Raw genomic sequence first — 13,850 nt, 5'->3', positions numbered from 1 at the left:
CCAGCACTTTCGAGGCAGGGGCAGGGAGATCTCTGTGAGTTTGAGGCCAGCCTGGTCTACAGAGTGAGTTCCAGGACAGCCAGGGCTACACAGAGAGACCCTGACTTGAAAAACCAAATATATATATATATAAAATAATATATAATATATATATATATATTCATTAGTTACTCATAATGTATATGAGTAACTCTATCTGCATGTATGTCTTATGTCAAAAAAGAGCATCAGCTCCCACTCTAGATGGTTGTGAGTCACCATGTGGTTGCTGGGAATTGAACTTGGGACCTCTGGAAGAGCACTAAGGACCTTTTAACCACTAAGCAATCTCTCCAGCCCCCACACTGTGAACTTAACAAGTACTTTGTAGTGAACTTCAAGGGCTTATTTCTGTAGGGGTAAACCAAATTGTGCTTTTAATATTAGTAACTCTACCACATGGAATATTATCCATCAATAATTAAAAATTAAAAATCCAAAAATTAAACAGCTCCAAAAATCCACACTGATATGTACATTGATTTGGATGTATCTTGGGGATAAATCAAAGTCACACATAATTCTACTAATATAACGTACTTGAAATAATAAACGTTTTGGAATGGAGATGGATTAGCAGTTGCCTGGGGTTGGGAACTGGGTGACGAAGGCATAAAAAAAGTAGCTGTGTTCACAAATGGGCAGCAAGAGAAGCCTTGGAGTGGGTCCTTGGGGTGACTCAACTGTTGAACAACTTGACCGTATCAGTACCAGCATCCTGCTTTTGACTAGACTAATCCTGTTTTTCAAGATGGTGTGTGGACGTGGGGTCAGTAGTGGTAGCTAAAGGTACAAAGGACCCCTTTGTACTGTTCTGAAAATCATCCGAATGAATTCCCTCCAGAAAAAGCGCAGACCTCACACCTTCAAACACAGTCTTTTTTTATTTGAGAAGGTTGCTCTGAAGGCAGTGCCCTTTGGGAAAGACGTCTCTCATCATGTACACCAACCATTACTCTCAGCAAAGTACAAAAATACACACATCAGTGACTTCCTTACAATAAATACATAGTCATGCACCCCACAATCGAAGGCACCGAAACTGGTCACTTAGTAGTCATAAAAATTATTAGCTACGTTAACAAAGCCACCCAAATTATCTGTACAAGGAAATGTAACAATATATTCCAAAGGTGAAAACACATTCAAACATCTTTAAAATAGTATGCAATAAATATCTCAATTGTCATATAGATTTTAAAAATTATGCCATTGTAAACAGCATGTAAACAAACAAAACTCACGTCTTATCATTATTAAAAGTAAGTAGAGCCAAAGTTATAACCTCTGCTCTGTCAGGTATATTTCAATGGCAAGTGTGCTAAGCAGGTAAAAGTTTCACTCTTTTCTGTAGCAAACAGAGCCCATTGTGTAATAAATAGGCAGACTTTATCTGCATCTTTCAGATATAAGGATTTAGTTTCAAAACGGACTACCAAAATGTAGTAAATTCTTAGCTATAAATATGGCAAGACTAAATTAAAACTATCTTTTTTAATATACAGAGGAGAAGGAACTACACTGTTAGGTTTCTACCATGATGGTAACAGGAGGGAAGTAAGTTCTGATTATCTTTATTGAAAGTGAAATGAACGCGCGGGGCAGAAGGTTACAGTGCCCAGCCTTCCTTGTCCAGTTCCTTTTTAGACCTTTTACAAAGTTGAACTAAGCCTAAAGTTATCAAGTGGAGACCTTTCTTTTGCTAAGGGACACAGAAATGGTTGGTATTTTATATGATGGGAAACAGTGATTTCAATATATGCTTATCTAAATGTGAAAATACAAACCAACAAAGCCCTCCCCTCGAAACCTTATTGACAGTAAAGATAAAGACAGTTTATTCATTCTCATAAAGGAAACCTATAGCCTACCCATCAATAAGTATTTAGAAGTCAATATCATAACTCAAACGTTTGCTGTGTCTCATCTACATATCAGAACCTTGTGGTGTACAAATACTAGTGTATTACTGTATGCCAAGATACATGTGCTACCTGTTAAATGCCATTACTTTCTGCTCTCCATAGCTAAGGTGCTAACACCAACCTGCAGCTTCAAACAGAGCTTTTCCATCTCCAGGGAAACATGACAGTGTGACCTCCATCCTCCCCTGGGGGTTTATAATGTTGCCCCTCATGCATTTTGCTATGAATGTCATGAATTTCTGCCTTCCCAAAATAAACCTGAGATTCACCCTTTTCTATAAAGGGGACACTGGAGTCCAGCACAGCTCCTCTAGTGGCAGAAGTAGTGTAGTGCAGGGTTAACGAAGCACACACTTGATCAGTCATGGCCCGGACTATGGCCGACATGAACATTTAACAGCTGTAGAAATAAAAATGGGATTGCTTCATGATGACTCAGATTTGGTTAGTTTTGGAAGATGGTGGGGAGGAATTAGACTCGACTGAAATAACCTGAGGAAAAAACTTTTTTTTTTAAATTCCTCCTCATTTCTTAATACAGACTGTAGGAAGAGCAAATTGAGAACAAATTTAAACTCTACCAGACAGGAATCCTGTCTTATTTTTCCATCTTCAGCATCTAAGTGAGTGCCAAGGTTATAGCAGGTAGGAAAAGTTTACCAAGTGCCTAGAAGAGAGCACAGCACTTTTATTATATGCACTGACTAGTGTTCGTTTGAGAAATTTAACTTGAAGAGCGCTGTGCTAACTTTTATCATTATCTGGGGGCATGGCAGAACAGCTTCAGAGAATCACAAAGGAAAACGGGCCCAGAGGTAACAGCAAGGTTTTCACTCTCTATGCCTTAGAAGGGCAATGGCAGCCACAGATCTTCCTCTACTTGTAATACAATAATCATTAATAGTAAGTGGCTTGAAATCATACAAACTTCACCTCTGCCTTCTTGAGTGAACATCGCTTTAAAATTTTCACTTTTATTATTGTTTTTTTATTCCTTTCCAAGTCTCATCATCAATATATATATTTGTCTGTGAAGATTCTAAGTATTGAGTGCATAGAACAGAAAGACAATCTGTAGGGCAAGTGTATGAATACAAGCAAGACTCTGGCAGCGACGTGGAAATTTATGTCTCACTTCCGGAAACAAGAATTCAGATCTGGTAAATACTTCTGATGTAAAGACACATGATTAACAAATGATGATCCTTAATAAAAAAAAAAAACAATCGCTTTTGCCTGTTGATGTTCTGTTTGTCTGCTCAGAGGGCATGTGTCTTTGCAAACACAAGACTTTCAAGGTGTTCTGAGCTTTTATTTGTGACAGTATAAAAATATAATTCAAAAACATTAGTCAAAGTCCTATTATGTACTAGCTAGACTCTGGGACTACAAAAAGAATAGAGAAATTCAGCGGGAGAGGTGTGTCTGTCTGGGTATGTGTAACTGAGTATGATATTAATAGAAAAACTTTGACTATACATGAAGCATGGAGGAAATACTGGCCCGAAAAATTAAGCTGTCATTGAGGTGGATTAACAAAAACAACTAATAAAAACATGCTATAGGAAGGCTGAGGCAAAGCATTACAAAAGTTGGAGGCTATCCAACAGTGCTTCACAGAACACTGACTTTGCCCAGTTCCTTGGACCTGTGGCATGCCACTATGCCAAGGGACTGAACCCCCACACTGGAGCTCTTCTACATTCCTGGGCTAAGAAAGGTTAACGAAGGGTGGAGGATGCCTGCGGGGTGGCAGGGCAGCCAGCTCTGAAGTCACCGATCAGCCCTTTGACCCCATGCAGCATGCTCAATAAGCCATGCTTGAGGAGAAGTCCAGAGTCCATGCTGCTAAGGGACAGGAAAGCCTACTCAAGGACTTTCAGCAAAGAGAAGACAAAACTATGTGTGTCTCTGTACTCTGGGAAGAGAGAATGCAAGCAGGAAATTGGGTTGCTGAAGAATTAGCAAAAGAACAGGAAAGAAAAATAGTGAAGACAGAGACAAGGCAGTGGAATTATTACTTTAGTGCAACTAGGGAGACAGAACTCAAGATGCCATTTGAATTTCTGGGATGGTATATATATATATGTATATATGGCTGCAATAAATACCAAAAACTTATAAAATAATTTACTTGCATAATCAAAACCTCCATTAGGATGAAGCACTTGTTTTGTTCCATATTTCATTTTAAATTTCTTGTCAGAAAAACACAATTTGCATAATGTTGTCATCAACACAGCGTCATCTTTCTGAAGGCTTTTCAAGTAAAAGTGGAGGGAACAAAAGAACTGTGGGTCCCAAGACCTGCCCCATTTGCACATTCAAACACTGGGGCCTCTCACCTGACATCTGTAACAGGACACGTGCTGAAGTTATGCTGAATATCAGCTGTAGTGGGGTCAACTCCAGGGCAGGTCTCTGGGGGGAAACAAATTCCCAGCAAAAGACTCTCCCTCCGTGAATGTACCAAATCTTTCTACAATAACCATTTAGAGATCAGCCATCATGAAAGTTAATGTAAGTCATTATTGTGATAGAGAAAGGAGGCTGGGGTAAAGAGTTACAGGCTGGAGGGTATCTTGAGCTACATAGTGAGTTTGAGGCCAGCCTGTGAGAGGACCATGTGTTAAGACCATATCTCAAAATACAAATAAACTCAAAGAAAAAGCATGCAGATGAATTCCAAGTTAGTCTTTTTCCTTATGTCATATAGTGTTCATGTTTCCAGAATCCCAGTTTTGGGGGAAGGGAGGCCACAGGAGCTCTGAGGCACCAAGCTATGCTGTTAATAAACTGCCATATTGGACAAAGAACTTTCCAGAGCAGAAACCAGCCAGTATGGCTTCTTCACCAACCGGCTAAAATCAAAGGAAAAATCAGCTAGTCATTAGATCAAAATGTCCTATGAAAATAAGCTCACACTTTGCTTTAACTGCAGTGATTTCTAATGGATTTCTCTTGGATTTCCACTGTGGCAATGATTAGGACATCTGCTTCTGTTCCTCTGTGGGATGTTTTTGGAGGTACACTGCACAATGGAATACTATTCCAAGTCAGAGAATGGTAGGGAGGCGGCTGTGCTCTATCTAGATCAAAGATGCCATTTTGGAAGATGTTGAAATGTCAAGAGGGTCTTATCACAGGGAAAGCTGGCAAAGAATCCCGTTGCTTCACTTCTAAGCTAGAGCTTTCATGAGGTCTCTTCTTGGGGTAACTACCCTAAGGAAGTCGGCGAAAGCCTTGCTGAAAACTCTGTTTATCTCCATAAAATAGACACTTAACATGAACATAGAAAACCTGAAACTACCCTAAATGTTTGAAGATTTCAGGAGTGAGTTTCTAGCTGAAATGAATGCTATATAGATTAAAAGACCCATGACCTATTCCGGGCAGATGTTACTCATTCAACCTCACTTTTTTTTTTGGGGGGGGGGTGGTTGTTTGTTTGTTTCTACTCTTGCAATGTTGGAATTGAATCAGGGCTGCAAACTTGCAGAACAAGCTCTCTACCACTGAGCCACCTGCCCTTCATGTCCACGTCTAAATGGAATGTCAAGGGTTACTAGGGTTGGTTTTTTGTTTTTTTTTTTCATGTGATAACTGGGATGCCTTTCTTTATAACTAAAATGACACTGAGAAAGAAATGGTAAATCAACGTAGGACTCATGCTGATATCTGTCCTTTCTTATAGCAGAAAAATGATTAATTACTTGTAACTGGCAGTGTGGGGCAACTCTTTGAACTGGGAACCCAAGGCATCAAAATATATTAGTTGTACCAAAGACCACGAGCCATTGACAAGGTGGAACAGAATGACCCTCTTCAGGATCCAAGAGGTCAGTTCTACATAAATACTATAAATAAAAAGTATTAAGGAAAAGGTATCACAGCTAACACATTTCAAGGCTCAGCAAATTCAGGAAAATTTCTTTGGTCTTTATGGTATGGACTGAGTCACCTTTATCTTGTCCTTTACAGGAACCATCTAAACCCCTGTGACTGGTTACCACTGCATCTATTGCTGAGTTGAGAAAGCACAGACATCTCTACCCTGTGAAATAAACATTTGCAGGAGCTGTTCCAAATGTCATGGAGATTAGGTCACCCCAAGTGCCTCCTAACTAACCTATAAATTTCTGCAGTAAAATGGGCTCCCTGGAGAGTTAATTAGCTAACTTCTAGGAAGGATTTCAGACATGACCAATAGGGCACTTTCTGAGGTTCACTGCCCACATGTCACACATTTCATGTGTGCTCTGCCCTACAATACAGCGTGAAAAATGTGTTCAAACTCTTTGTTCCTAGGCCTTGTCAAACTGCCATAAGTTCCTGAATTATCTATGCTTCTAACATATTCTCATTTTTTCTATCCTCAATAAATGCATCTACAACAGTATAATACAAAGCTCTGTCATTAAAAGCAAACTAATTCTTAATTTCCTAATAGGTTTAAATAACTTACAATTTACCTGCTGTTCACATCATAAATAGAAAACAGTTGTATTTAGGGATTAAAGTGTTTTCTTTGATTTACAACTTTCAGTGCGATTATTGAAAACAGAAATCCTTGTTTCCTTCCCTGAAAACAAGTGATTTTATTCTGCATGGTATGTTGTGCAAATGCATTTGGAATGTTTGGGTTTTTGAATAGTTGAGTCAAGAATATATCCAAATGGGAATCATGAAAAACTTAGTTAAATTTTCTCGTTATTTGACAGAAATAAGCAAACAGTATCCATGGATACCATTTGCAGTATAGCCCGAAATCACAGGGAAACAGATTTCAAGCACAGACTTTGGAACCAAAGGGTAGTAGACATTAGAGGTGTGAGGTCTTTGGGAGGATTCAAGATTCAATGCTTATTGGAATTGGCCAGTGCAATCACAGACATGTCCCCACCACAAAAACTAAAAATTCACTACAAGAAACGACTTACAGAATGAAGACATGACATGTATTGGGCAAAATATAGCTTAACAGATCTCTTGACTATATTATTCATTTTAGTGCTTTCTTTCTGCTTTGTGCCTTTTTAGATATAAAAACCATTTTGTAGAAAAGTTCCTGTGACTCTTCAGTTACCTAAGACAGGAAAGAAAATAAGGTTTTTTGGGTTTTTTTTTTTGGTTTGTTTGTTTTGTTTTTTAAAGAAGGAAAACACTGGGCATCTGTTTGGCAGAAATGAGCATTTCAAGTATATAAGTCAACCATTAACAGAGCTATTACACTCCAGGCAACAGCAGTAAAAACGGAAGGAGCTCAGATACGGATTCTGTATAAAGAGTACATTTCACAACGTAATAAATAAGGGCACTGATTTATACAACCGGTTCTAGGGAATACTGCCTTTAAGGGACGGCGCTGACGTCAGCACTGTCCCACAGAGAGGAATTCAAAGGTGCAATGCTTACCCCTAAAGCCACAAAATATACAAAGCTTTTATATCTGTTTGTTATTAAATATTTTATCTGCCAAAAGTCTTGCAAACTCAAATACATCTTGGCAAGGTTGAATAACCAGCATGATAATTCTTTTGGTATAAAAAGGTAAGAAAAAGTTGTAATATGAAAATCAATAATACCAGTAAAGGAGACGGTTGTGGTACAAATAGATTGAAACATACAAGTGACCTTTATCCCACTGAAAGAGAAAAGTCAATGCAATTTACTTGAAGGCTTGAAAATAATTTTCATATTTACCAGCTCTAGATAAATATATTATTCCAATGTGTTAGTCATCTTCAGTATACAATATATACCTCACAAAACTGGGTGTGCTGTGATACCCAAACCTTTCACACCACTAGCTGGCTCCTATCAGCACTGTAGGCAGCCTTTGGCTGCACGTCTTTAGTACTCAGAATGTAGAAGTAGGAACGGCTAAGCTGTGTGGAACAACAGTACAATCAACTATTAAGGGTCATAAAACACATTCTCCTTCCTTGTTTGCTTATATATTTAACTGCATTCACCTACTTTGATAGCATCAGTTGAGTATGAAATGTCTTTATTTTAATGCACTTTATAAGTAACCCTGTGTTCTGTTGGTTAATTTACTCTTGAAATCTAGATAGTAAGAAATACCCAGACTCTTCACAAAGTCTTACACAATTTGTAACTTGTAGCTAGAAGGAAATATTTTTATGTGGATTTTTAAATAAGTTTAAAGCTGTGGCTTGGTTTTTATTTCCCAGCTAAAACTTGGAAGTGCAAAAAATGAGTATATTAAATAATGTAAATACAATATATTAAATTACATAAAAGGACGTGAGTTGTTCATCTATAATATATAATGTGGAGCCTATCTTAAGCATTGTTATTGAGTTAATACAGTCTCGGCTACTCTGTCTAATGGCGCTACCTGAAAATAACAGACAACTACAGAGAAAGGCAGGTACAGTCCAGCTGTCTTTAGCTCTCCGTTCCCTGTATCGACAAACCTTTATATATTTTCTTCTAACATAAACATCTCTAAACAAAACCTTGGAAAATAACAATAAAGAAAAATAATGCTTTGCTTATTATAGGAAAACAATAATTATCACTCTCTAAAGTTCTACTTGCATCTTTGTGAAGGAATCCTATTACTAAGGCATCGTTACCAATATGAGGAGATTGTAACACAAAAGTCCACTGAGAACACCACAGCAGAAACAAACTAGAGCGAGGGCTCACTACGCTTGGGGTGGGGCAGTGACAGGGAAGCCAGGCAGCCGAGTTGGGGAAGCCACTGGCAAAGGCTATCCCACGAAGCAGCAGTCCCCTTTGAGGAAGTTTCATTTCTAATTCCTTTTTCCTCACCTGAACTGGGGAGAGTTTGGTGTTTGAAAAATCAACTTCCACCTACAGAGAATGTGTCCATTGAGGTGGGGGAGCTGAGAAAGAGAGACTCTAGATGTCAGAGTTGAAAAGGAAGTGATTTTACAGCTGAGTTAAAATAGACATTCCCCCAGGAATTCAACCTTGGAAAATGAAAGTTCACTGGCTCAGCTGGAGCTGTAAATGATTTGCTCTAGAAGTGATGCACAGAGGGATCGATCACCTTTAATTTCTCAGTTCATAGCTTGTCAATTCATGTCAAAACAACCCATGGAGTCAAAAACAGTAAGATTCTTGTATATCACAGTAGCTAGGAAGTTATGTTTGGGTAATTTATATGAAAATATAAAAATTAAGGGTCAAATTCCTGGCAATAAATCACTGGAAAAAGATCTCATTATAGAACTGAACAATTTGAGTTTGGAGGCCAAGAACATATTGTTTTTCAGGAACTATTTTTAACAGATTATGAATCATGTGAAAATCAAGATAAGTTAGCATAAGACAAAGAGATCCAAACCTAGCAAAATATGCCTGCTTTCAGGCATATTTTTATGTTTAAAGGACATTTACTTTTCTTGAAATCATTTGGATTCTTCATCTTTTTTTTTGTACACCTAATGAGTCATTTAATGTGTGTGGGCTGCTATGAGCCTTCAAGCATGAACTGTGGCAACAGGATAATCTACTGATACAAGAAAATGAAAATGTACAAGTTGAAGGAGACTGCCTAATCTTCATCTCAGTACATATTCTTCTGGAATGTTCAGTGTGAATGAAGTCATGAGCAACTGAGTGTATCACCTGAATAACAAACTGAGCAAATGTGAATGGCTCAGTGGTAGCTTCAAGTCTCTAAGGGCTGGAGAGAGGCCTGAGGGATATGACTGAAAGGAAGATTTGAATTCAGCAGACCTGGAGTGGACCTGAGGTTCTCCAATCAAAAATTGCATTTATTTATTATTGTGTGTATATGCATGATAATATGTGGGTGAGCATGCCATGGTGGGCATATTGAGGCCAGAGGACAAGTCTATAAGAGCTCCCCCTAGCCACTTTTATGTGGCATCTGGTGTTAAACTTGTTGCCAGACCCCCTGAACCATCTTGTCAGCTCCAGGATTCTGCAATTTTTGTAAGCTCCCAAATAACAGTAATGCTGACTGCCCATGGACCACATTTTCAGTAGCAGTGACCCAGTCTACTGCTGTCAAATGGAGTATTTTTGCAATGGTGAAAATGTTCTACATCTGTGGTTCCAGGGCACTCAAAATGTGGGTAATGCAACTGACAAATGAAGTTTCTGGTAAGAATAAACTTAAATGTAATAGCCACGGGTGCCCAGTGGCTGAAATACTGGAGAGCACAGATCTGAACATCCACAGAACATCTCTCCTCCACCACAGCAATATGTCTCCAAATGGCCTAATGTTTCAATTATCTAGCAAACTGAAAATGTATTTAATTGTCCTCAACATTTTGCTAAATGACCTGTGACATCAAAATAAAAATCAGGGAGGTGAAAGGTTTCATGGGGTAATGGAGAAAGGGGAGCAGAAGGCAGTGAGAATTTGGGCAGAGAATTTGGGGTTTTACTTAAACTTAACTCTCTTCCTTTCCTTTGGGGGTGGGGAGGACAAATGAACATGAAATAATTTGGCGGAGAGAAGAGCAAGCTACAGGCAGGTGCACAGGTAAGCGTCTCTTTCCACTTAAGCAAGGATCAAAGACACATCCTCTGCATCCCAGATATGACTGAATCTTAGTGAGAGACATTCCCCACTGTCTTGTTTTTGAAACCCTACCTAGGATGAGATGGTTTCTTTCTGACACTCGCAGAGACCGATGGAGTCTCTGAGAGCACACTGCTGGTAAGCTGAACTCACTGGCATCCAGCCCTGATTCATGCGGACATGGATTACAGAGAAAAACGTTCACACTGGACAAAACCGCTCATTCAAACTGTCATCTTGAAGGATGTCCGTCTTCCCAAAGCCATTCTACTTAATGAAAGTTTTCATGAGTTGGGATTTTACAGAACACATAAAAGGTGTTAGCAGGAACTGGAAAGATTACCAAACAAAGGAAAAGCCAATCACTGCCCACCCCTAGGGAAGTAGCCATTAGAACTTTTTTTTTTTTTTTTTTTTTTTTTTTAATGTGTGTTGATAGAGATGTATTTGGGGGCAGGTGAAAACCCAGTAATGGTTTCTATATTAACACAGACCTGGAGTGGTCTTTATGCTGGAGTCCCTCCCCACCCCCAGCCCTTTCTCCTGAACAATGATCTAGGGAGACTTCTGGGAATGTGGCCTCTGATAATCTGGTTTCACAGGAAGTGTTGGCAGGGCACTCACCAGGCGGTATACAAAAGAGACCTTCTACTTCACAGGTGTGCAGAACATCAAAATCACTAAGGGATTGGCTGATCGTCAGCTCAAAAGCCTCGATATGAATTATCTTTGGAAAACTTCCATTGCGCACAACTTAGGTAAAAAACATATAGTCAGACATATTTATATGGTCAGGAACTCATCAAGATTGTCTGTAGAATTTTTTGTTTTTGCCCTGCTGTGGCCAGGTCCTCATTTATTTTAAAGGTATCTAGATTTTGTGATATTTTTTACTAGTAAATACCCAAGTTAGAAATAAAATGTCAAACATTGGGCAAATGATTGTCTAGAAAGTATCAGGGATACTGTATCTCAAGACAACATGTGAGTAAGTGCATTTATATAGGTAAAGGTATATGGGCATGTAAGTGTGTGTGTGTGTGTGTGTGTGTGTGTGTGTGTGCGCGCGCGTGCGCGTGCGCGCGCGTATCTACTGGGCACCTAGCAGATTACTATCAAAACTGTATCTGCTGGATCAACAACCTGCTTGCTTCTCATATCTCATAGAACTTCCAAATATTCCAATTGATTTTTGTCATATGATGACCAGAAAACACTTATAAAGATAGTTTTACTTTTTTGACATATATACCTTTGGCTTTCAAACTTGGTAATTCTATTGAGCAACACTGACATACAATGGTTTAAAAAAAGGAAAATAATTTCTACCTGGTAGACTATCAAAATGTGTGTGATATAATAATACAAAAAGCCCTTAAGAAGCAAAACTAAATTTCTTCCATTGGGGAATTCATGTCAATAATTGCTTCAGCTGGTGCAGATAATTCAGGGTACAAATCTTAGCTGAGACTTTGGACAATTCCTAGATGTCCACAGTTTTACAAATTCAAGCAGAAACTCAAAATGGTTATTAAATTGAAATGAAAAAAAAATGGGAACAAAATGTGAGGATTTGAGTTTGGAAAGTTGCAATAAGTTCTGTTAGGCAACAGAACATGTAAAGCTTATGAAAATTGCCCAACAAGTCTCTTAATGCATATACCCATGGTTTGGGATAGGCAAATAAATTTGGTTTGCATAAGATATATATCATTTGCTGATCATGGCACAGATGAATGTTCACAGAGTCTCAGTATGGAATATTTACTTAAAAGTTCACACTGAAGAAAAGTGCCCTTAACCAACAAAAAGTGCTTGGGTAGCTGGGTGGTAATAAATTAAATTTCATTATAACAGACATTAAAGCTATTGAAGTACTACAATAATATATATGACATGCAAGAAAAAGAAGGACAACTCAGGCAGGAACATCGTGCATTAAATTTGCATCATTCATAGTATGTGATGGGTTGGTCTCACCACATTCTTTGACCAGTGGATACTGGGAACTTAGGGTGAAAAGACTCAAAACACAACTCCTATCTTCATCTCCTACCCAGAGGTTTCTAGGAAGGAGCCAATGCCTTCACTAAGGAAGCCTGAGAAGTTTCAACTGCATACCGTCAACACAGCTGCAGGTGCACGAGAGAGCTTCCCGTCAGCCGGCTCTATGGAGAATGGATGACGAGCAAGCAAAGTCCACCTTTTAGACAAGGCAACTGTCTCCAGTCCTTCTTCCTCTTTTCACTGCTGCAAGCACTTCCTAGCATGTCAGGTTTGCCCAACAAGAAAATGGCTTTGTGGAATGGGTTAAGTTGGGTGTTTGTTTGTTTGGGTTTTTTTTTTTTTTGGCACAAAAATTATTTTTGTAATACCTTAAATCAAAACTTTCACCCACAGCAAAACATCAATCCAGAGAGGTGCTTCGGTGGTGCTTATCTACCAGAAAATCACAAGAACAGCCAGCGGCTTCCAAGAAGGCTGTATTGAGTCCCGAGAACTCCTCTTCCAGGAAATAGCACCAGTGCGACCACACCTCAGTCCAAGTTGGGAGGGTTCCTTTCAAGTTCTTTAATTCCCTGGAGAATTCGCTTCATATGACCCACTTTCGGTATCCCCAGGTCCTAAAAAGAAAAAAAAAAAAAAAAAAAAGAAAGAAAGAAAGAAAGAAAGGAAAGAGGGAGGAGGGAGAAAGGAGACCAGTTTACCAATAAGACTGGAAATTAAACTATCAACTAGTAATTAGCATAATTAGCACTTACTTTATCCATTTTATTAACAGTTTATATTCAATGGTTCTAGAACTGATAGCTAAAAAACTAAGCTAATAAAACAGAAATAGCCTAATACTGGGGGAAAAAAATGACCAATCAATAAAAAGATACCATACTCCATACAAATCCTCTTGGTATCTTCATGGATTACGTACAGCTAGGAAAACTGTTCAAGAGTCAAAACTAATATGGTTTCTTCCTCTCCCTTTTCATTTTTAAAGACAAGCTCTTTTGTGAATTGAGGCAAATGATGAAGGACAGCTGGGCTTTTAAGGCACATGCTTTTATCATGTACACACACACACACACACACACACACACACACACACACACATTCTTCTTCTTTTGGAGACAAGGTCCTGTTGTCTTGTTCAGCCTACTCTTGAACTCTTTGTGAGTCTCCTGCCTCAACCTCTTGAATGATGCACCACATCCACCTTTTGTGCTTAAAATTGTGGCCTGCCAGACACAGTGGCACATGCCCGAAGGCCCATGATTTAGGAGACAGAAATTGGTGGATCAAGCACTCAAGGCTGTCCTTGGCTATATTACGCTACA

General features: G+C 38.9%; 1 protein-coding gene across 1 annotated transcript in view; it reads right to left on the bottom strand.

Moving 5' to 3' along the window:
* Positions 1–904: 904 nt before the first annotated feature.
* Positions 905–13,850, bottom strand: part of Dgkh (diacylglycerol kinase eta) — a 179,682-nt gene continuing 166,736 nt past the window's right edge. The window contains 1 exon segment of the mRNA XM_028878585.2: positions 905–13,142. Coding sequence (XP_028734418.1) covers positions 13,056–13,142 — 87 coding nt within the window. The 3' untranslated portion in view covers positions 905–13,055.

Source organism: Peromyscus leucopus, chromosome 9, assembly GCF_004664715.2.
Source record: "Peromyscus leucopus breed LL Stock chromosome 9, UCI_PerLeu_2.1, whole genome shotgun sequence".
Taxonomy (NCBI): Eukaryota; Metazoa; Chordata; class Mammalia; order Rodentia; family Cricetidae; genus Peromyscus; species Peromyscus leucopus.
The sequence above is the reverse complement of the archived record's forward strand: the minus strand, read 5'-3'. Positions and strand labels throughout refer to the sequence as shown.